Source organism: Heterodontus francisci, chromosome 7 (genome assembly GCF_036365525.1).
Source record: "Heterodontus francisci isolate sHetFra1 chromosome 7, sHetFra1.hap1, whole genome shotgun sequence".
NCBI classification, from domain to species: domain Eukaryota; kingdom Metazoa; phylum Chordata; class Chondrichthyes; order Heterodontiformes; family Heterodontidae; genus Heterodontus; species Heterodontus francisci.
The window spans coordinates 137,847,885-137,872,625 of record NC_090377.1 but is presented as its reverse complement, the minus strand read 5'-3'; the positions used below and the strand labels follow the sequence as shown (position 1 = coordinate 137,872,625).

General features: G+C 46.2%; 1 protein-coding gene and 1 long non-coding RNA gene across 2 annotated transcripts in view; one reads left to right on the top strand and one right to left on the bottom strand.

Annotated features, from left to right (window-relative positions):
• The window catches only part of LOC137372429 (zinc finger protein 850-like), a 69,159-nt gene that overhangs the window by 31,611 nt on the left and 12,807 nt on the right, over positions 1–24,741 (top strand). Inside the window, exons 7-16 of the mRNA XM_068036317.1 lie at positions 677–792; positions 1,069–1,126; positions 3,366–3,437; positions 4,963–5,014; positions 6,223–6,400; positions 6,490–6,587; positions 17,217–17,407; positions 18,328–18,495; positions 20,146–20,301; positions 24,620–24,710. Of these exons, the coding sequence (XP_067892418.1) occupies positions 677–792; positions 1,069–1,126; positions 3,366–3,437; positions 4,963–5,014; positions 6,223–6,400; positions 6,490–6,587; positions 17,217–17,407; positions 18,328–18,495; positions 20,146–20,301; positions 24,620–24,710 (1,180 nt within the window). The remainder of the gene's footprint in view (positions 1–676; positions 793–1,068; positions 1,127–3,365; positions 3,438–4,962; positions 5,015–6,222; positions 6,401–6,489; positions 6,588–17,216; positions 17,408–18,327; positions 18,496–20,145; positions 20,302–24,619; positions 24,711–24,741) is intronic.
• On the bottom strand, positions 7–7,116 carry LOC137372359 (uncharacterized). Its single transcript, XR_010975422.1, has 3 exons — positions 5,671–7,116; positions 4,053–4,269; positions 7–764 (listed from the first exon to the last, which is right to left on the bottom strand). It is a non-coding gene; the product is annotated as an uncharacterized lncRNA (long non-coding RNA).

Here is a 24,741-nt window from a genome sequence, read left to right as displayed (position 1 = left end):
GGCCAGTCAACTCGAACTTTATTTTTAAATCACCAAGGCACCATGGAGAGCATACGCCATAGAGAAACTGGCTTTAAAAACAATCAGGATAGAATTTAACACACGGCTACCTGTCAGCAAGAGTGAAATTAAAGTAACAGGGTACAGAATCTGGATTTGGGAAAATTGAATGCTAGGGAGAAATAATACTTAGTCAGAACTATCCATAGGATAGATATGCATTAAGGGAGAGCTGGAGAATCTTTTAAGTTCATGATTAGTTTTCTGTACAATGCATTATGATGTCCTTAGTTTATATCATTATCTGCCTTCACATTTAATTCCCTCACCCAAGTCATTAATATATATTGTGAATAGCTGGGGACCAAGCACTGATCCCTGTGGTACCCCACTAGTCACTGCCTGCCACCCAGAAAAGGACCCATTATTCCTACTCTCTGTTTCCTATCCCGTCAACCAATTCTCAATTCATGCCAGTATACTACCCCCAGTCCCATGTGCTTTAATTCTGAACACTTATTTCTTATGTGGGACCTTATCAAAAGCCCCCTGAAAATCCAAATGCACCACATCCACTGATTCCCATTATCTGTTCTACTAGGCACATCCAAAAAAAGTATATCAAACCACGTACGCTTAGGAATAGACAGGATGTTAGGTGGTTCTTTCCCCGGAGAATGTAGAGCCTCTGGAATACATTGTCAGCTGGTGTGGTGGTGCTGACTTTCTCAGCGGCTTCGAGAGGGAGCTCGATCAGTTCCTGACTGTGAAAAAGATTGTGTCATGTAGAAGGTAAGTTTCTTTATAGGTAACACGTGGTCCATGTAATCTCCTGGCCAGGGCAGCAGGGCATTGGAGAGGAAAATTACTGTGTTTTTTTCCCCACATTGGCGCAGGGTTTTTATGTTTTTTGTCACTCCTAGTAGATTTAGCAATTTAGGGAGAGGGAAGAAGATGGTCCAGCTATCTTGTTGTGGGGCAGTCTTGATGGGCCAGCTAGTCTTCCTGCGTCATTTCCATAAGTTTGTAAGCTAGAAATTTCCATCTATGTCTGCTCAAATTGTACAGGGACCCGAATGCAACATATGCTACATGTACCTCCTTCCTCAGTATTGTAGACGAAGAAGTAAGTAGCAGAGGATTTAAAACAGACAAAAGTTGGTTATGCTCTCTGACAGTACCATGTCTTAGTTCCTGAACTGTCTGCTAATGGAAGAGTAATGTGGGTGGCTCATCCTCACACTTGCTAACTTATCTTGTCTACCTTAGGCACCCGAGCAGAGTTTGGGAACTCTCTGACACAGTACTACTGGTGTGGATTTCCCAATTGCACTGCCAATTGCCATTCCCATTAGCTGGTGGTATTGTTTTCTTTTTAATCTACAATTTTTTTTCTGTTTCAATAACATGTTTGATATTTTTGGATTGGGTCGGGCATGAAAAGAAATTAAAGGTCTCGGGTCCGGGTTGGGTTTGGGTTGGCTGTTGTTGGGTCGGGTCCAGGTTTTAACCTGACGACAATTCAAACTAGCGTCTCCCATGACCCAACAACAGCCAACCCAACTCAAACCAGACCCGGACCCGAGACCTTTAATTTCTTTTCATGCCCGACCCGATGATTCTGTATAATGTTAATGTAATGAATACAGACTCTGAGCACAGAGCTTCCTGTGGGGAATTGAGGACATGAAAACCAGAAGACTCTGCAGGAATTTACACAGGGAGCACAAATTCACAAAATTTTGATTGTATTTCTGGGGAAAATAATTTTGAATGAATTTAAACATCAACCCGCAGCTACATGACTGGGCCAATTATGAGGTCAGATCACGTGACAGCCAGAGCCACAACGCATCACAATCAGATTTGTGACTGGATTAAAACCCAGAATCCTGGCACAATGACTTTTCAAATAAAGCTGTAGCTGCTTGAAAACACAACAGTTAAACATTCTGCTTATCTGTGAGGAGAGCGAGGGAGACATTCACAAAACTAAATCCTTTAACAAAATAGTTAAAAAAAACATTCCTGTGAGTAAAAGTCAGGTTATTGTTGAAAACTCTGCTACTGGAACTTCATTGGACAGCAGCGAAATCAGATGAAGACAAGTAAATCAACACCAGAGAACAAGTTAACATTAAAACTGGGTCAACTTTTGTGAAGATCAATGAGTAAAAGTTGAGAGCTCCGTGCTCTCGTAGATCATCAGTTCATCAAGTGGAGGTATTGCCTGGACAAAGCAATCTGTTTCAAATAGATTTTATTGATCTGAGTTGAATAGAAAATTCATTGAAGAACACGTAAGTCAACATTGAAACAAAACAAGAAGTGTTGGAAATACTCAGAACTGATGAAGGGTCACAGACCTGAAACGTTAACTTTGCTTCTCTCTCCACAGATGCTGCCAGACCTGCTGAGTATTTCCAGCACTTTTTGTTTGTGTTTCATATTTCCAGCATCTGCCGTATTTTGCTTTTATATTATGTAAGTCAGCTTTGCCGGTTTTTTGAAGTTAGAGTTTGTTGAGATATTGAATTCAAACCAACAAGAATTTCAGTGAAAAAAAATTGATAATTTAGTTTAGAGTTACAGCACTGAAACAGGCCCTTCAGCCCACCGAGTCTGTGCCGACCATCAACCATCCATTTTATACTAATCCTACACTAATCCCATATTCCTACCACATCCCCACCTGTCCCTATATTCTCCTACCACCTACCTATACTAGGAGCAATTTATAATGGCCAATTTACCTACCAACCTGCAAGTCTTTTGGCTGTGGGAGGAAACCGGAGCACCCGGAGAAAACCCACGCAGACACAGGGAGAACTTGCAAACTCCACACAGGCAGTACCCAGAATTGAACCCGGGTCGCTGGAGCTGTGAGGCTGCAGTGCTAACCACCGTGCCACAGTTGCGCCACAATTAAAGGACAAACTTCTACTTTCAGAGAAATAAAGTATAATAATTAAATCACAAGAGGGAACCGAGAGAGCTCAAGCACAGAGAGAGTGAACTGCTAAACAGAGTGTATTACAAACTGAGTGAAGTATTAAAATGTAGATTTGTTGAGAGTGGGAATTAGGTGCAGATTGGAAGGTCTGTAAAGATGGTTGTAAATGCTTCAGCCTTTCGTTTGCACTGACGTGCTGGGCTCCCCTGTCATTGAGGATGGAACCTCCACCTCTTATTAATTATTGCAATATCTACCACCACTCAGGACTGGATGTGACATTGCAGCAGAGCTTTGATCTTATCATTTGGTTTTGGGATCACTTAGCTCTGCCTACAGCATGCTGCTTCCCCTGGTTAGAATGCCTATAGTCCTGTGTTATAGCTTCTCCAGGCTGGTACCTCATTTTTAGGTATGCCCGGTGCTACTGCAGGCAAGCTCTTCTTCATTCCTCTTTGACCAGAGTTGGTCTCATGGCTTTATGGTAACAGGCTAGCAGGGATGAATGGATGGGATTGAGGTGCAGAATGGCCTCCACCTGTTTGTATGTTACAAGCTCGAGAGGCTGACTGGCCTCCTCTTCCAGTGTAACCAGGACAAGGGGTTGAATAGCCTCCACATGATTTTTCATTGGTTCATGGGATGTGGGCGTCGCTGGCTAGGCCAGCATTTATTGCCCATGACAAGGTGATGGTGAGCTGCCTTCTTGAACCGCCGCAGTCCATGCACTTGAGGAACACCAACAATGCTGTAAGGAAGGGAGCTCCACAATTTGGACCCAGCACCAATGAAGGAACAGCGATACAGTTCCTATGCAACAAGATTGATGAGCTAAATGCTTTCCTCCTGTTCCGGGACAACAAAAACGAGGGGCTGAATAGCCTCCACCTGTTCCTTTATAACAGGCTCAATAGGCTGGATGACCTCATCCTGTTCATATCTAACAGTCTTGATGGAACTGAATGGCCTGCTCCTGTATATCAGGATTGAGGGGCTGAATAACCTTCATCTGTTCCTGTGGTACAAGCTCGAGAAAATTAGAAACCGAGGGTATGAAATAATCGTGTAGCACAGATTCGAGCCGCATTATGGAGCCTACCTCAGGTTTGCTTGTGCGCGATGCTCCGCTGGTCACTTCCTGCCTGGCTCACAGGGTGTTAATGAATTCGAATGGTGAACACAGTAACATCCTCTGTATGAGCCTGAAGACCTTGAATGGACACTATCCTGATGCCAATGACCCAAATGGGCTGTTACAAAACCAGGATCCCAAATATGGTCAACGCATTTGCTGGCAGCCTCTTCATTATTCACTCCTGAAACAACAAGTATTATGAAGCAAGATGGATCCTGTTCTGCGGCTATTTAAAGAGACACTCAACAAGTTCGAGTTGAGGTGTTTTATACTTATCTGTGCTGTTATAGCCACAACATCATATTTCCTCAAGGAAATCTGCACCTGTACCTCACCAGTCTTATTAGCCACACTCTGTGCATTCAACATTCACATTAACCCTGATTCAGATTTTATTACTTTCTCCCTTACTCTGACCCCACCTAATAACGTACTATTCCCTGCTCTTGTGCTATCTATCTTCCCAGTATTCTGTGCATCTTGGTATTCCTCTCTGATACTTGCTCCTGGTTCCCACACCCCAAACAAGTTACCAGTTTTGCTTCCCTCCAATCTGAGCTCTCTCTCAGGTTCCCATCCCCCTGACAACTCGGTTTAAACCCTCCCCAACAGCACTAACAAATCTGCCCCGCGAGGATATTCATCCCGGTCCTGCTAAGATGCAGCCTGTCCATCTTGTACAGATCCCACCTGCTCCAGAACTGCTCCTAATGTCTCAGAAATCTGATGTCCTCCCTCCTACACCAGTTTTCCAGCCACGTGTTAAATCGCTCAATTCTCCTATTCTTATGCTCACTTGCATGTGCGACTGGTCTATCCAGATTAATCCTGAGATTACTGCTTTTGAGGTTCTGCTTTTTAATCACCTTCCTAGCTTCCTAAGATCTACTTTCAGGACAACATCCCCCTTCTTACCTATGTCATTGGTACCGATGTGGACCGCGACCTCTGGCTGTTCACCATCCCCCAGAAGAATGTCCTGCAGCCTCTCCGTGACATCCTTGACCCTGACACTAGAGAGGCAACACACCATTCTGGAATCACGTTTACTGCCGCAGAAACGCCTGTCTGTTCCCCTAACTAATGAATCCCCTATCACTACTGCTCTTCCGCTCTTCTTCTTCCCCTCCTGTGCAGCTGAGCCACCCGTGATATCACAAACCTGGCTTTAAATGCACTCCTCTGAGGAACCATCACACTCTCCAGTATCCAAAATGGAAAACGAATTAGCGAGTGAGATCGTCTCAGGAGACTCCTGCACTACTTGCCATGTTCTCTTAAACTGCCTGGCAGTCACCCATTCCATGTCTCCTGTACATTTGTAACCTGTGGTGTGACCAGCTCCCTAAATGTGCTATTCTTGTGGATGCACAACAGTGACTCCAGCCGCCGCTCAAGTTTCAAAACCTGGAGCTTAAGCTTCTGCAGTAAGTGATATTTCTGCAGATGTGTTCAGCTAGGACTCATGCGTCCATGACTTCCCTCATATCGCAGGATGTACATTGCACTCGGCAGAGCTGCCCTGCCATACCTTAACTTTACAGACTATTTATTATATGTCGAATAGTTTACAGGTACTCACCAAACAACCAAGAGAAGAACTTCTCTCACCAAGAGACGGACTTGGTGGATGATGAGCCTAGGGCACCTGTGGAAGAGCCCGTCACTCTAGAATTGGCCTTTATAGCCACTCCAGGCGCTGCTTCACAAACCACTGACCACCTCCAGGCGCTTATCCATTGTCTCTCGAGATAAGGAGGCCCAAAAGAAAAAAAAAGAATTAATAACAAGAAGCAAGCGGGTAACTGGTGAGTGTCACCTTATATTTTTAAAGTAGCATTTTCACTATTGGTGAGATTATTACTACTACTGGTATTGTTTTAGTATTGGTATGGTATATTAATAGTGGTGAGGTAGATTCATATTGGTAAAGTTTAGTATTAGCAGTAGTAATGTTATTATTACTATTGGTAAGGTTTATGACTATTGGTAGGGTTATTACTATTGGAAGCAGCAGGGTTTATTAGTAGCAGGATTTAGTTGTAGTCCCATAGTTACTATCTAACAGATAAAGGAATGGCAGGACTGCTCCAATATCAGACGTGCAGATCTTGTGCTATGTGGGAATTCCAAGATGCTTCTCGGGTCATGGATAACCAAATGTGCAGCAAGTGTTGTCAGTTGCAGCAGCTTGAGCTCCGGGTTTTGGAATTTCAACCGCAGCTGGCAACACAGCAGTGCATTCGTGAGGATGAGAGCTTCGGGGATTGCACATTTACAGATGTAGTCAGCCCTCAGCTTAAGGGTATGCAGTGAGTGAGGGAATGGGTGTCTGCCAACAGTCAAGAAGAATGAGCTAGGTAGTGCAGGAGACCCCTGAGTGCATCTCACTCTCCAACAGGTATTCAGTTCTGAATACTGAGGAAAGTGATGTTTCACCTGGGGAGTGCAGCCAGAGTCAAGCCAATGGCACCATGCGTGGCTCAGCTGCACAGGAGGGTACAAGGAAGACTGGAAGAGTGATAGTGATATGTAATTCAATAGTCATAGGAACAGACAGGCGTTTCTGTGGCCGCAAACATGAATCCAGGATGGTGAGTTGCCTCCCTGGTGCCAGGGTCAAGAATGTCATTGAATGGCTGCAGAGCATCCTGAAGGGGGGAGGGTGAACATCCAGGAGTAGTAGTCCACATTGGTACCAATGACATAGGTAAGAGGGGTATGGTCCTGCAGAAAGAGCTTAGTGAGCTAGGTAAGAAATTAGCAAGCAGGACCTCAAAAGTAGTAATCTCTGAATTGCCCCCAGTACCACGTGCAAGTGGTACTTGGGTACATCAACTTGGGTGGCAACTTTGAGCGATCTATGGATATGGACCCCAAGATCCCTCTGTTCCTCCACACTACCAAGAATCCTGTCTATAAGCCTGTATTCCGCATTCAAATTTGACCTTCCAAAATGAATCACTTCACATTTTTCCAGGTTGAACTCCATCTGCCACTTCTCAGCCCAGCTCTGCATCCTGTCAATGTCCCGTTGCAACCTACAACACTATCCACAACTCCAGCAACCTTCGTGTCATCGGCAAACTTGCTAACCCAGCCTTCCAGTTCCTCATCCAAGTCATTTATAAAAATCACAAAGAGCAGAGGTCCCAGAACAGATCCCTGCGGAACACCACTGGTCACCGAGCTCCAGGCTGAATACTTTCCATGTACTACCACCCTCTGTCTTCTATGGGCCAGCCAATTCTGTATCCAGACAGCCAACTTTCCCTGTTTCCCATGCCTCCTTACTTTCTGAATGAGCCTACCATGGGGAACCTAATCAAATGCCTTGCTAAAATCCATATACACCACATCCACTGCTCTTCCTTCATCAATGTGTTTTGTCACATCCTCAAAGAATTCAATAAGGCTTGTGAGGCATGACCTGCCCCTCACAAAGCCATGCTGACTGTCTCTAATCAAACCATGCTTTTCCAAATAATCATAAATCCTGTCTCTCAGCATCCTCTCCAATAATTTGCCCACTACCGATGTAAGACTGACTGGTCTATAATTCCCAGGGTTATCCCTATTCTCTTTCTTGAACAAGGGAACAACATTTGCCACCCTCCAATCATCCGGCACTACTCCAGTGGACAGTGAAGACGCAAAGATCATCGCCAAAGGCGCAGCAATCTCTTCCCTCGCTTCCCGTAATATCCTTGGGTATATCCCGTCTGGCCCCGGGGACTTATCTGTCCTCATGTCTTTCAAAATTTCCAGCACATCCTCCCTCTTAACCTCAACCTGTTCGAGCATATCAGCCTGTTCCACGCTGTCCTCACAAACCAGGTCCCTCTCACTAGTGAATACTGAAGCATTTAGGACCTCCCCTACCTCCTCCGACTCCAGGCACAAGTTCCCTCCACTATCCCTGATCGGCCTGACCCTCACTCTGGCCATCCTCTTGTTCCTCACATAAGTGTAGAACGCCTTGGGATTTTCCTTAATCCTACCCAAGACTTTTTTTCATGTCCCCTTCTAGCTCTCCTAAGTCCATTCTTCAGTTCCTTCCTGGCTACCTTGTAACCCTCTAGAGCCCTGTCTGATCCTTGCTTCCTCAACCTTAAGTAAGCTTCCTTCTTCCTCTTGACTAGCTGTTCCACATCTCTTGTCATCCAAGGTTCCTTCACCCGACCATCCCTTCCCTGCCTCATCGGGACAAACCTATCCAGCAGTCGCAGCAAGTGCTCCCTAAACAACCTCCACATTTCTGTCGTGCATTTCCCTGAGAACATCTGTTCCCAATTTATGCTCCCCAGTTCCTGCCTAATAGCATTGTAATTCCCCCTCCCCCAATTAAATATTTTCCCATCCCGTCTGCTCCTGTCCCTCTCCATGACTATAGTAAAGGTCAGGGAGTTGTGATCACTATCACCGAAATGCTCTCCCACCGAGTGATCTGCCACCTGGCCTGGTTCGTTGCCAAGCACCAAGTCCAACATCGTCTCCCCTCTTTATCACTCTCTGACACTCTCTAGTCTCCCCTCTAGTCGGCCTATCCACATATTGAGTCAGGAAACCTTCCTGGACACACCTGACAAAAACTGCTCCATCCAAACTATTTGCACTAAGGAGGTTCCAATCAATATTAGGGAAGTTGAAGTCACCCATGACAACAACCCTGTTACTTCTGCACGTTTCCAAAATCTGCCTCCCAATCTGTTCCTCCGTGTCTCTGTTGCTATTGGGGGGTCTATAGAAAACTCCCAACAAAGTGACTGCTCCTTTCCTGTTTCTGACTTCCACCCATAATGACTCAGTAGACCTCTAATTATTCAGTCTATCCCTCGCTCCCTTTTTAAACAGAGGATAAACAAAGGCCATCACTATCAGTACCAGATAGAAATTATGCAGAGATAAACATTTCTCTTGGGTTGAGTTTGAACAAAGAACAAAGAAAATTACAGCACAGGAACAGGCCCTTCGGCCCTCCAAGCCTGCGCCGATCCAGATCCTCTATCTAAACATGTCGCCTATTTTCTAAGGGTCTGTATCTCTTTTCTTCCTGCCCATTCATGTATCTGTCTAGATACAATTTAAAAGACGCCATCGTGCCCGCATCTACCACCTCCGCTGGCAACGCGTTCCAGGCACCCACCACCCTCTGTGTAAAGAACTTTCCACGCCTATCCCCCCTAAACTTTTCCCCTTTCACTTTGAACTCATGTCCTCTAGTAATTGAATCCCCCACTCTGGAAAAAAGCCTCCTGCTATCCACCCTGTCTATACCTCTCATGATTTTGTACACCTCAATCAGGTCCCCCCTCAACCTCCATCTTTCGAATGAAAATAATCCTAATCTACTCAACCTCTCTTCACAGCTAGCGCCCTCCATACCAGGCAACATCCTGGTGAACCTCCTCTGCACCCTCTCCAAAGCATCCACATCCTTTTGGTAATGTGGCGACCAGAACTGCACGCAGTATTCCAAATGTGGCCGAACCAAAGTCCTATACAACTGTAACATGACCTGCCAACTCTTGTACTCAATACCCCGTCCGATGAACGAAAGCATGCCATATGCCTTCTTGACCACTCTATTGACCTGCGTTGCCACCTTCAGGGAACAGTGGACCTGAACACCCAAATCTCTCTGTACATCAATTTTCCCCAGGACTTTTCCATTTACTGTATAGTTCACTCTTGAATTGGATCTTCCAAAATGCATCACCTCGCATTTGCCCTGATTGAACTCCATCTGCCATTTCTCTGCCCAACTCTCCAGTCTATCTATATTCTGCTGTATTCTCTGACAGTCCCCTTCACTATCTGCTACTCCACCAATCTTAGTGTCGTCTGCAAACTTGCTAATCAGACCACCTATACTTTCCTCCAAATCATTTATGTATATCACAAACAACAGTGGTCCCAGCACGGATCCCTGTGGAACACCACTGGTCACGTCTCCATTTTGAGAAACTCCCTTCCACTGCTACTCTCTGTCTCCTGTTGCCCAGCCAGTTCTTTATCCATCTAGCTAGTACACCTTGGACCCCATGCGACTTCACTTTCTCCATCAGCCTACCATGGGGAACCTTATCAAACGCCTTACTGAGGTCCATGTATATGATATCTACAGCCCTTCCCTCATCAATCAACTTTGTCACTTCCTCAAAGAATTCTATTAAGTTGGTAAGACATGACCTTCCCTGCACAAAATCATGTTGCCTATCACTGATAAGCCCATTTTCTTCCAAATGGGAATAGATCCTATCCCTCACTATCTTCTCCAGCAGCTTCCCTACCACTGACGTCAGGCTCACCGGTCTATAATTACCTGGATTATCCCTGCTACCCTTCTTAAACAAGGGGACAACATTAGCAATTCTCCAGTCCTCCGGGACCTCATCCGTGTTTAAGGATGCTGCAAAGATATCTGTTAAGGCCCCAGCTATTTCCTCTCTCGCTTCCCTCAGTAACCTGGGATAGATCCCATCCGGACCTGGGGACTTGTCCACCTTAATGCCCTTTAGAATACCCAACACTTCCTCCCTCCTTATGCCAACTTGACCTAGTGTAATCAAACATCTGTTCCCAACCTCAACATCCGTCATGTCCCTCTCCTCGGTGAATACCGATGCAAAGTACTCGTTTAGAATCTCACCCATTTTCTCTGACTCCAAGCATAACTTTCCTCCTTTGTCCTTGAGTGGGCCAATCCTTTCTCTAGTTACCCTCTTTCTCCTTATATATGAATAAAAGGCTTTGGGATTTTCTTTAACCCTGTTTGCTAAAGATATTTCATGACCCCTTTTAGCCCTCTTAATTCCTCATTTCAGATTGGTCCTACATTCCCGATATTCTTTCAAAGCTTCGTCTTTCATCAGCCGCCTAGACCTTATGTATGCTTCCTTTTTCCTCTTAGCTAGTCTCACAATTTCACCTGTCATCCATGGTTCCCTAATCTTGCCATTTCTACCCCTCATTTTCACAGGAACATGTCTCTCCTGCACGCTAATCAACCTCTCTTTAAAAGCCTCCCACATATCAAAAGTGGATTTACCTTCAAACAGCTGCTCCCAATCTACATTCCCCAGCTCCTGCCGAATTTTGGTATAGTTGGCCTTCCCCCAATTTAGCACTCACCCTTTTGGACCACTCTCGTCTTTGTCCATGAGTATTTTAAAGCTTGCAGAATTGTGATCACTATTCCCAAAGTAGTCCCCTACTGAAACGTCAAACACCTGGCCGGGCTCATTCCCCAACACCAGGTCCAGTATGGCCCCTTCCCGAGTTGGACTATTTACATTTGCTGTGCATAAACCCTCCCCTTCTAACCCCCTGCAAAAGGAGTTTACAAAAGATATCACTGTCAGTCCAGGATACAAAGTCACAACATCCTTTCCTCCTGCTTCCTGACCCAGGATAACTGCACATGTGCCCTGCTGCCCATTGCCCTAACGAGAGGCAATACAGTCTAACACTCACAACCACCTCCAATCCACCTACATTACCAGAATAGTGAGACAGCTTAGAAACACTCACCAACACCCACCCCAATACAAACAGGCTCTTAATGGTCCATCTGTGTTTCTCGACTCAGTTCTGTGAGCAACGCCTGCAATACGGCGGCACAGTGGTTAGCACCGCAGCCTCACAGCTCCAGTGACCCGTGTTCAATTCTGGGCACTGCCTGTGTGGAGTTTGCAAGTTCTCCCTGTGTCTGCGTGGGTTTCCTCCGGGTGCTCCGGTTTCCTCCCACATGCCAAAGACTTGCAGGTTGATAGGTAAATTGGCCATTATAAATTACCCCGAGGATAGGTAGGTGGTAGAGAAATACAGGGACTGGTGGGGATGTGGTAGGAATATGGAATTAGTATAGGATTAGTATGAATGGGTTGTTGATGGTCGGCACAGACTCGGTGGGCCGAAGGGCCTGTTTCAGTGCTGTATCTCTAAAAAAACAAAAGCAAAATACTGTGGATACTGGAAATCTGAAATAAAAGGAGAAAATGCTGGAAATACTCAGCAGGCAGCATCTGTGGAGAGAGAAACAGAGTTAACGTTTCAGGTGCATTGAACCGCCAAAGCCTGCAACTTGGTGGAAAAATAAGGAGAATAAGGGCCTTTTGTGAACCTGAGAAACTACACGGGTAGTGTCTCCCACCCGCCCTCCTCCTCTAACCAAAAAAAAAGGACTCGGTGGTGTGTAGATAAGGTAAGGCTTTTTCTACTTTTTTTTTATCGTGTGATTGGTAAAAACTTTTCGTTCCTTTTTCATTTTTTTCTAAGTTTCAGACTAAGTTAATCTTAAGATTAAAAATGGCAGGAGATCTCAGACCTGTGTTATGCTCCTCTTGTTCAATGTGGGAGCTCAGGGACACGGCTGATGTCCCTGACTCCTTCACGTGCAGGAAGTGTGTCCAGCTGCAGCTCTTGTTAGACCGCATGACGGCTCTGGAGCTGCAGATGGACTCACTTTGGAGCATCCGCGATGCTGAGGAGGTCGTGGATAGCACATTTAGCGAATTGGTCACACCGCAGATTAGGATTGCTGAGGGAGAAAGGGAATGGGTGACCAAAAGGCAGAGAAAGAGCAGGAAGGCAGCGCAGGTGTCCCCTGCGGTCATCTCCCTCCACAACAGGGATACCGTTTTGGATACTGTTGAGGGAGATGGCTCACCAGGGGAAGGCAGCAGTAGCCAGGTTCATGGCACCGTGGCTGGCTCTGTTGTTCAGAAGGGCGGGAAAAAGAGTGGAAGGGCTATAGTCATAGGGGATTCGATTGTAAGGGGAGTAGATAGGCGGTTCTGTGGTCGAAAACGAGACTCCCGAATGGTATGTTGCCTCCCAGGTGCACGGGTCAGGGATGTCTCGGATCGGCTGCAGAACATTCTAAAGGGGGAGGGTAAACAGCCAGTTGTCGTTGTGCACATAGGCACCAATGATATAGGTAAAAAACGGGATGAGGTCCTACAAGCAGAATTTAGGGAGTTAGGAGCCAAGTTAAAAAGTAGGACCTCAGAGGTAGTAATCTCAGGATTGCTACCAGTGCCACGTGATAGTCAGAGTAGAAATGAAAGAATAGTCAGGATGAATGCGTGGCTTGAGAGATGGTGCAGGAGGGAGGGGTTCAGATTTTTGGGACATTGGGACCGGTTCTGGGGGAAGTGGGACCATTACAAATTGGACGGTCTACACCTGGGCCGGACTGGAACCAATGTCCTTGGGGGTGCTTTTGCTAACGCTGTTGGGGAGGGTTTAAACTAATGTGGCAGGGGGTTGGGAACCAAATGAGGTCAGTGGACAGTAAGGAGGTAGTAACTAAAGCCTGTAAGGAACTAGATAATGAAGTCAGCGTGACTAAGGGAAAGAGTAGGCAGGGAGCAGATGATGAAAGCAAAGGGACTGGTGGTCTAAGGTGCATTTGTTTTAATGCAAGAAGTGTAGTAGGTAAGGCAGATGAACTTAGGGCTTGGATTAGTACCTGGGAGTATGATGTTATTGCTATTACTGAGACTTGGTTGAGGGAAGGGCATGATTGGCAACTAAATATCCCAGGATATCGATGCTTCAGGCGGGATAGAGAGGGAGGTAAAAGGGGTGAAGGAGTTGCTTTACTGGTCAAAGAGGATATCACAGCTGTGCTGAAGGAAGGCACTATGGAGAACTCGAGCTGTGAGGCAATATGGGCAGAACTCAGAAATAGGAAGGGTGCAGTAACAAAGTTGGGGCTGCACTCCAGGCCTCCCAACAGCGAGCGTGAGATCGAGGTACAAATATGTAAACAGATCATGGAAAGATGTAGGAGCAACAGGGTGGTGGTGATAGGAGATTTTAATTTTCCCAACATTGACTGGGATTCACTTAGTGTTAGAGGTCCAGATGGAGCAGAATTTGTAAGGAGCATCCAGGAGGGTTTTCTCGAGCAGTATGTAAATAGTCCAACTCGGGAAGGGGCCATACTGGACCTGGTGTTGGGGAATGAGCCCGGCCAGGTGGTTGAAGTTTCAGTAGGGGACTACTTTGGGAATAGTGATCACAATTCCGTAAGTTTTAGAATACGCATGGACAAAGACGAGAGTGGTCCCAAAGGAAGAGTGCGAAATTGGGGGAAGGCCAACGAAACCAAAATTCGGCAGGAGCTGGGGAATGTAGATTGGGAGCAGCTGTTTGAAGGTAAATCCACTTTTGATATGTGGGAGTCTTTTAGAGAGGTTGATTAGCATGCAGGAGAGACATGTTCCTGTGAAAATGAGGGATAGAAATGGCAAGATTAGGGAACCATGGATGACAGGTGAAATTGTGAGACTAGCTAAGAGGAAAAAGGAAGCATACACAAGGTCTAGGCGGCTGAAGAAAGACGAAGCTTTGGAAGAATATCGGGAATGTAGGACCAATCTGAAACGAGGAATTAAGAGGGCTAAAAGGGGTCATGAAATATCTTTAGCAAACAGGGTTAAGGAAAATCCCAAAGCCTTTCATTCATATATAAGGAGCAAGAGGGTAACGAGAGAAAGGATTGGCCCACTCAAGGACAAAGGAGGAAAGTTATGCGTGGAGTCAGAGAAAATGGGTGGGATTCTAAACGAGTACTTTGCATCGGTATTCACCGAGGAGAGGGACATGACGGATGTTGAGGTTAGGGACAGATGTTTGATTACTCTAGGTCAAGTCGGCATAAGGAGGGAGGAAGTGTTGGGTATTCTAAAAGGCATTAAGGTGGACAAGTCCCCAGGTCCAGATGGGATCTATCCCAGGTTACTGAGGGAAGCGAGAGAGGAAATAGCTGGGGCCTTAACAGATATCTTTGCAGCATCCTTCAACACGGGTGAGGTCCCGGAGGACTGGAGAATTGCTAATGTTGTCCCCTTGTTTAAGAAGGGTAGCAAGGATAATCCAGGTAATTATAGACCGGTGAGCCTGACGTCAGTGGTAGGGAAGCTGCTGGAGAAGATAGTGAGGGATAGGATCTATTCCCATTTGGAAGAAAATGGGCTTATCAGTGATAGGCAACATGGTTTTGTGCAGGGAAGGTCATGTCTTACCAACTTAATAGAATTCTTTGAGGAAGTGACAAAGTTGATTGATGAGGGAAGGGCTGTAGATGTCATATACATGGACTTCAGTAAGGCGTTTGATAAGGTTCCCCATGGTAGGCTGATGGAGAAAGTGAAGTCGCATGGGATCCAGGGTGTACTAGCTAGATGGATAAAGAACTGGCTGGGCAACAGGAGACAGAGAGTAGCAGTGGAAGGGAGTTTCTCAAAATGGAGACGTGTGGTGTTCCACAGGGATCCGTGCTGGGACCACTGTTGTTTGTGATATACATAAATGATTTGGAGGAAAGTATAGGTGGTCTGATTAGCAAGTTTGCAGACGACACTAAGATTGGTGGAGTAGCAGATAGTGAAGGGGACTGTCAGACAATACAGCAGAATATAGATAGATTGGAGAGTTGGGCTGAGAAATGGCAGATGGAGTTCAATCAGGGTAAATGCGAGGTGATGCATTTTGGAAGATCCAATTTAAGAGTGAAATATACAGTAAATGGAAAAGTCCTGGGGAAAATTGATGTCCAGAGAGATTTGGGTGTTCAGGTCCATTGTTCCCTGAAGGTGGCAACGCAGGTAAATAGAGTGGTCAAGAAGGCATACGGCATGCTTTCCTTCATCGGATGGGGTATTGAGTACAAGAGTTGGCAGGTCATGTTACTGTTGTATAGGACTTTGGTTCGGCCACATTTGGAATACTGCGTGCAGTTCTGGTCGCCACAATAGTAAAAGGATGTGGATGCTTTGGAGAGGGTGCAGAGGAGGTTCACCAGGATGTTGCCTGGTATGGAGGGCGCTAGCTGTTAAGAGAGGTCGAGTAGATTAGGATTATTTTCATTAGAAAGGCGGAGGTTGAGGGGGGACCTGATTGAGGTGTACAAAATCATGTGAGGTATAGACAGGGTGGATAGCAAGAAGCTTTTTCCCCAGAGTGGGGGACTCAATTACTAGGGGTCACGAGTTCCAAGTGAGAGGGGAAAAGTTTCGGGGGGATACGCGTGGAAAGTTCTTTACGCAGAGGGTGGTGGGTGCCTGGAACGCGTTGCCAGTGGAGGTGGTAGATGCTAACACGATAGCGTCTTTTAAGATGTATCTAGACAGATACATGAATGGGCAGGAAGCAAAGAGATACAGACCCTTAGAAAATAGGCGACATGTTTCGGTAGAGGATCTGGATCGGCACAGGCTTGGAGGGCCGAAGGGCCTGTTCCTGTGCTGTAATTTTCTTTGTTCTCTTTGAGAGGCAATATAGTCCTACACTCACAGCAACCTACAATCCACCTAAATTACTGAAATAGGGAGACAGTGTTAAGAAACACTGACCAACACGACTCGAGTAAAACATCCCAGGAGGAAAAGAGGGAAGCAGTGTGTGTTCATCCCCTGATATCCCCCACTGGCCTATCAGTCAAACACCCGGCACAGTGGCGCAGTGGTTAGCACCGCAGCCTCACAGCTCCAGGGACCCAGGTTCGATTCCGGGTACTGCCTGTGTGGAGTTTGCAAGTTCTCCCTGTGTCTGCGTGGGTTTTCTCCGGGTGTTCCGGTTTCCTCCCACAAGCCAAAAGACTTGCAGGTTGATAGGTAAATTGGCCATTATAAATTGTCACTAGTATAAGTAGGTGGTAGGGAAATATCGGGACAGGTGGGGATGTTTGGTAGGAATATGGGATTAGTGTAGGATTAGTATAAATGGGTGGTTGATGTTCGGCACAGACTCGGTGGGCCGAAGGGCCTGTTTCAGTGCTGTATCTCTAATCTAATCTAAAAAAAAAAACCCCACTCCTCCCAGTCCACAGCTCAGCCTAGCAGCTTGCAGCTTCTTGCACCTTGAGCCAGTCCTGCCCAGGTGTGGCACAGTCCAAAGGCAGTCATTTTTATTTTAAATTTTTGTCAAGGGGCCTTTATTCCTCAGACTCCTTTGCATACATTTTATAAAAAATAACTTTATTAAAATCAAATAAATAAAACAAAAACCAACTAAATTGCAATTCTCTGCATCATTGATGCAATCCAGCCCCTGTGGCGCCCACCGGTCACTTAAGGACTCAAGCGAACTGGCGGACACTTCATGCTCCTTCTCCAGGAACACCCGGGCGCAAACGTAACCTCGGAAGAGGGGCAAGCAGTCAGGGTGGACGAACCGCCAATGGCCCACTGGTTGGACCTGTGAATTGCCACCTTGGCCAGGCCCAGGAGCAGACCAACGAGGAGATCCTCCTCTCGGCCCACCCTCCTTCGCACCGGATGCCCAAAGATCAGGGGCGTGGGGCTGAAGTGCAACCAAAACTTGAGGAGCAGCCCCCTTAAATACTCAAAGAGGGGCTGCAACCTCGCACACTCCATATAAACATGGAACACAGACTCATCCAGGCCACAGAAATTACAGGCGGCCTGGGAATCCGAAAACCTACTTAAACGCCTATTGCACGGGATTGCCCTGTGCAGCACCCTCCACCCATGGACCCTAATGTAAAGGGGGAGGAGTCCCACATACAGAGACCTCCACTGGTGTTTTCCCTCACCGCTAGATGGCAACACGGACTGCCATGGCATGTCCGGGTGGCAGACAAGGGAGAGGAAGTGGAGAGTGTGCAGGAGCAGCCTGTACAGGAAATCCCTCCGCACCGTGTGGAATGGCAGAGAGGGCATTTCTGAGAGGCAGCTCAGGTTGTGCGGGACCGTTTCTTGAAGAGGGTTTCGGGGCCTGGATCCGATGAGCAGTTCCAGCCAAGTGGGGCTCAGCTCGGCAGAGCGTTCCACACTCCCGAGCCTCCTCATCACCCACAGAGAGGGGCGTCCCGGGGGCTTTAGCTGCTCCTTCACCCATTGATCCATCTCCAGAGCCAACTGCTCAGACAGCCAGGGTCCTCTCCTCCCCTAGCAGAGGGCCCTGACTGGAGGCAACCAAGATCCAGACTCTGAATAGATCCCGGTAAAAGACAGGCAACTCCCTCAGAGAGGCGCGGCTAATGTTCGCTGCCGGGAGCTGTGTGTCGTCTTGAAGGCAGTGCCCCTGGCGGAAAAAATACTTCGCCAGCGCACACCATCTGGGAGCAAGCTCGATGTACAAGTATCTCTGCAGGGTCCGAAGGCGAAGAGTTGCAGCTTGGGTGTGGATGCACAACAGCGACTGATTGCCCTCCCCAATCAGGAGACTTAGGACCACAGAGACACAGTGTTTCCTCTTTCCCCAGAAGAAATCAACAAGCTTCTTCTGCATCTTAGTGGCAAATACAGGGGGCAGGACCAAAGTGACCAACTTGTACCACAGCATGGAGGCCACCAGCACTCAGCCTCTGCAAGAAAGCACTCGGAGCAATCCTGTCCAGCAACTTTCGCCTGCAACGCCTGCCAGTTTGCTGGTCAGGCTTCCTCAGTGGGGCTGGTGCTCCAAGCAAAAGTGTCCACCCACCACTGACCCAACAGGAGTCCAGAACATTCCTCCCAATTGTTCCTCACAGAGGACGCAGCAGAAAAGTTCTGCTGGCACTCATTCATCCTCCGCAAATCTGTTTAAAAAGGGAGCACCAAATAATTACAGGCCAGACAGTCTAACCTCAGTCATGGGAAAATATTGGAATCTATTCTGAGAGACAGGATAGACTATCACTTAGAAAAGCACAGGTTAGTCAAGGATAGTCAGCATAGTTTTGTTAAGGGAAGATCTTGTTTGACTAACTTGATCGAATTTTTGAAGAAGTAACAAGGAAGATAGATGAGGGTAGTGCAGTTGATGGGGTCCACATGGATTTTAGCAAGGCTTTTGACAAGGTCGCATACGGAAGACTGGTTAAAAAATAAAAACCCACGGGATCTTGGGAAATGCAGCAAGATGAATAAAAAATGGGCTCAGTGGCAGGAAGCAAATGATAATTTGATAAATGGTTACAGGTTGGTCACGACTGGGAGTTAAATATCCAGGGGTACCAGACTATTCGGAAGGACAGACAGGAAGGTAAGGGAGGTGGTGTAGCTCTGATACTCAAGGACGACATCAGGGCGGTGCTGAGAGATGATATAGGTTCTATGGAGAATGAGGTTGAATCCATTTGGGTGGAAATTAGAAACTCTAAGAAGAAAAAGTCATTGATAGGCGTAGTCTATAGGCCACCAAATAATAACATCACATTGGGGCGGGCAATAAACAAAGAAATAACTAATGCCTGTAAAAATGGTACGGCAATTATCATGGGGGATTTTAATCTACATGTAGATTGGTCGAACCAGCTCAGTCAGGGTAGCCTTGAGGAGGAATTCGTTGAGTGTATCCGTGATAGTTTTCTTGAACAGTATGTAATGGAACTGACGAGGGAGCAAGCTATCCTAGATCTAGTACTGTGTAATGAGACAGGAATAATTAATGACCTCATAGTTAGGGATCCTCTTGGAAGGAGTGATCACAGTATGGTTGAATTTAGAATACAGATGGAGAGTGTGAAGATAAAATCCAATACCAGGGTCCTGTGCTTGAACAAGGGGGACTACAATAGAATGAGGGAGGACTTGGCTAAAGTGGACTGGAAACAAAGATTTTACAGTGGGACAGTTGACGAGCAGTGGAGGACTTACAAAGCAATTTTTCAAAGTGTTCAGCAAAAGTATATTCCAGTGAAAAGGAAGGACTGGAAGAAAAGGGGTAATCTGCCATGGGTGTCTAAGGAAATAAGGGAGGCTATCAAATTGAAAGAGAAGGCATACAAAGTGGCCAAAAACACCATGAAACTAGGAAGATTGGGAAAACTTTAAAGGTCAACAGAAAGCTACAAAAAGAGCTATAAAGAAAAGTAAGATGGAACATGAGAAAAAACTAGCACAGAATATAGACAGATAGCAAAAGTTTCTATAAATATATAAAACAAAAAAGAGTGGCTAAAGTAAACGTTGGTCCTTTAGAGGATGAGAAGGGGAATTTAGTTATGGGATATGATGAAATGGCCGAGGCATTGAACAGGTATTTTGTATCGGTCTTCACCGTGGAGGACATTAATAACATGCCAGTAATTGACAAAGAGACGAACGTAGGTGAGGACCTGGGAACAATCATTATTACGGAAGAGGTAGTGTTGGGCAAGCTAATGGACCTAAAGATTGATAAGACTCCTGGCCCTGATGGAATGCATCCCAGGGTACTAAAAGAGATGGCAGGAGAAATAGCAGGTACACTGGCGGTAATTTTCCAAAATTCGCTGGAGTCTGGGATTGGAAAACAGCAGATGTGACGCCACTGTTTAAAAAGGGAGGTAGACAAAAGATGGGGAATTATAGACCGGTTAGCTTAACCTCTGTAGTGGGGAAGATGCTTGAGTCTATTATCAAGGAAGAAATAGCAGGGCATCTCGATAGAAATTGTCCCCTTGGGCAGACGCAGCATGGGTTCATGAAGGGCTGGTCATGCTTGACAAAATCTTTTGGAATTCTATGATGACATTACGAGCAAGGGGACAATAGGGACCCAGTGGATGTGGTGTACCTAGATTTCCAAAAGGCCTTCGACAAGGTACCGCACAAGAGGCTGCTGCATAAGATAAGTTTGCATGACGTCAGGGGTAAAGTATTAGCATGGATAGAGGATTGGTTGAATAACAGGAAGCAGAGAGTGAGGATAAATGAGTGCTATTCTGGTTGGCAATCAATCAGTCACTAGTGGTGTGCCTCAGGGATCGGTGTTGGGACCGCAATTATTTACAATTTATATAGATGATTTGGAGTTGGGGACCACGTGTAGGGTGTCAAAGTTTGCAGATGACACTAAGATGAGTGGCAGAGCAAAATGTGCAGATGACTGTGATACTTTGCAGAGGAACATAGATACATTGAGTGAGTGGGCAAAGGCCTGGCAGATGGAATACAATGTTAATAAATGTGAAGTCATTCATTTCGGTAGGAGTAACAGTAAAAAGGATTATTACTTGAATGGTAAAAAGTTGCAGCATGCTGCTCTGCAGAGGGACCTAGGTGTCCTTGTGCATGAATCGCAGAAGGTTGGTCTGCAGGTACAGCAAGTAATTAGGAAGGCAAATGGAATTTTGTCCTTCATTGCTAAAGGGATTGAGTTTAAAAGCAGAGAGGCTATGTTGCAGCTGTATAAGGTACTGGTGAGGCCGCACCTGGAGTACTGTGTGCAGTTTTGGTCTCCTTACTTGAGAAAGGATATACTGGCACTGGAGAGGGTGCAGAGGAGGTTCACTAGGTTGATTCCGGAGTTGAGGGGGTTGGCTTATGAGGAGAGACTGAGTAGATTGGGATTATATTCATTGGAGTTCAGAAGAATGAGGGGAGATCTTATAGAAACATAAAATTATGAAGGGAATAGAAGAGAAACAAGTAGAGAGGATGTTTCCACTGGCAGGTGAAGCTAGGACAAGAGGGCATAGCCTCAAGATTAGAGGGAGCAGATTTAGGACTGAATTAAGAAGGAACTTCTTCACCCAGACGGTTGTTAATCTATGGAATTCCTTGCCCAGTGAAGTAGTTGACGTTTCTTCAGTAAACGTCTTTAAAGCTAAGGTAGATATCTTTTTGAACAATAAAGGAATTAAGGGATACAGTGGGAGCGCGGGTAGGTGGATCTGAGTCCACGAAAAGATCAGCCATGATCTTATTGAATGGCGGAGCAGGCTCGAGGGGCCAGACGGCCTACTCCTGCTCCTAGTTCTTATGAATTGTTGACTGGTGTTTTAGTGACGGGAGGGCTGTTTCCAGTGGCGTTCCACAGGGCTCAGTACTGGGTTCCCTGCTTTTTGTGGTATATTAACGATTTGGACATAAATGCAGGGGGCATGATCAAGATGTTTGCAGATGACACAAACATTGGCCATGTGGCAGATAGCGAGGAGGGTAGCTGTAGGCAGCAGGAAGATATTGACAACATAAGAACAAGGAGCAGGAGTAGGCAATTCAGCCCTTCAAGCCTACTCCGCCATTCAATACGATCATGGCTGATCTCATCTTGGCCTCAACTCCACTTTCCTGCCCATTCTCCATAACCCTTCAACCCTTTACTGATTAAAATTCTGTCTTATCTCCTCCTTAAATTTACTCAATGTCCCAGCATCCACCGCACTCTGGGGTAGTGAATTCCACAGACTCACGACCCTTTGAGAGAAGTAATTTCTCCTCGTCTGTTTTAAATCTGCTACCCCTTATCCTAAAACTATGACCTGTCGTTATAGATTGCCCCTACCATTTCAGTCAGAGAGTTCCAGACCCCGACCACCCTCTGGTCTACGTCTACTTTACCAATCCCCTTAATCATCGTATATACCTCAATTAGATCTCCTCTCATTCTTCTAAACTCGAGAGAGTAAAGGCCTAAACTGCTCAATCTCTCTTCATAAGACAAACTCCTCATCCCTGGAATCAATCTAGTGAACCTCCTCTGAACTGCCTCCAATGCAACTACATCCCTCCTCAAGTAAAGGGACCAAAACTGTAAACAATACTCTAGGTGCGGTCTCACTAATGCCTTGTACAGTTGCAGCAACACTTCCCTACTTTTATACTCTATTCCTTTAGCAATAAATGTTAAAATTCCATTTGCCTTCCTTATTACCTGCTGCACCTGCATACTAGTTTTCTGCGATTCATGCACGAGGACACCTAGATCTCTCTGCACCAAAGCACTCTGAAGTTTCCCTCCATTTCGATAATAATTTGCCTTTCTATTCTTCCGACCAAAGTGTTTAACCTCAGACTTATCCATGTTAAACTCCATCTGCCAAATTTTGGCCCATTCACCTAACCAATCCATATCCATTTGTAAATTTCTTATTTCTTTATTGCAATTTACTATCCCACCTATTTTAGTGTCAGCTGTAAATTTGGCTATAGTACCTTCTATCCCTGCATCCAAGTCATTAATATATATTGTAAATAGTTGAAGCCCGAGGACCAAACCCGTTGACACCCCACTAGTTACATCTTGCCAACCAGAAAAGGACCCATGTATCCCGACTCTGTTTTCTGTTGGTTAGCCAATCCTCTATCCGAGCTAATAAATTGCCCCTAATCCCATGTGATCTTACCTGGTCAGATGGGAAGAAAAGTGGGAAATGGAATTCAGCCTGGAGAAGTGTGTGATGATGCATTTGGGGAGGTCAAACAAGGCAAAGGAATACACGATTAATGGGAAAATACTGAGAAGTGTAGAGGAAGTGAGACACTTTGGAGTGAATGCCACAGATGCCTGATGGTAGCAGGACAGGTCAATAAGATGGTTAAGAAGACCGTCGTATAGAATATAAAAGCACGGAGGTTATGCTGGAACTGTATAACTCATTGGTTAGGGCACAACTTGAGTACTGTGTACAGTTCTGGTCACCTCATTACAGAAAGGATGTAATTTCACTAGAGAAGGTACAGAGGAGATTTATGAGGATGTTGCTGGGACTGGAAAAATGCAGCTATGAGGAAAGATTAGATAGGCTGGGATTGTTCTCCCCGGAACAGAGAAGGCTGACCTGATCTGATTGAAATGTACACAATCTTGAGGGGCTGGCTAGTTTAGTTTAGTTTAGAGATACAGCACTGAAACAGGCCCTTCGGCCCACCAAGTCTGTGCCGACCATCAACCACCCATTTATACTAATCCTACACTAATCACACGTTCCCTACCACATCCCCACCTGTTCCTATATTTCCCTACCATCTACCTATACTAGGGGCAATTTCTAACAGCCAATTTACCTACCAACCCGAAAGTCTTTTGGCTTGTGGGAGGAAACCGGAGCACCCGGAGAAAACCCACGCAGACACAGGGAGAACTTGCAAACTCCACACAGGCAGTACCCAGAATTGCACCCGGGTCGCTGGAGCTGTGAGGCTAGAGTGGAGGTGAAGGGCCTGTTCACCCTAGCAGACAGGTCAGCGATGAGAGAGCAGAGATTTAAAGCGATTGGTAGAAAAATTAGAGGGGAGATGGGGGAAAAACTTTTTCACCCAGAGGGTGGTCGGGGTCTGGAACTCACTGCCTGAAATGATAGTTGAGGTAGAAACCCTCAACTCATTCAAAATGAGTCTGGATATGCACCTCAAGTGCTGTAATATGTAGGGCGACAGACCAAATGCTGGAAGGTGGGATTAAAATAGGTGGATCATTTTTCAGCCAGCACAGACACGATGGGCCAAGTGGCCTCTTGCTGTGCCTTACACTTTCTATGATTGTATGATTCTAAGTCAACGGGATCGGTGACTGTCAGAACCACATCATTGGCATAAGCCAAGAGGATGACCGGCCTGCTTGGCCTGTGCTGAGCTAAACCCGCTAACCTTCTGTAAAACAGGCAGAGGAATAGCTCCACGCAGATGGTATATAATTTGCTGGACACGGGGCATCCCTGACGTACTCCTCTCCCAAGGGCAGTCTTTGTGGAACCAGGGAGTGGAGGAGGGGGGAGCCCCCTGCCCTGTACTGTGTCCCTCCCGCCTCCAGGCCCCAATATAACTGAGCTAATTTTCCCGTTAAAGTCCCGGCTTTTGATGTTACAGTTTATTCATCTTTACCACCTGCTTGGCCATGTGAGCCGCATGGAAGATGGCAGGATCCCCAAAGACACATTGTACAGCGAGCTCGCCACTGGTATCAGACCCACCGGCCGTCCATGTCTCCG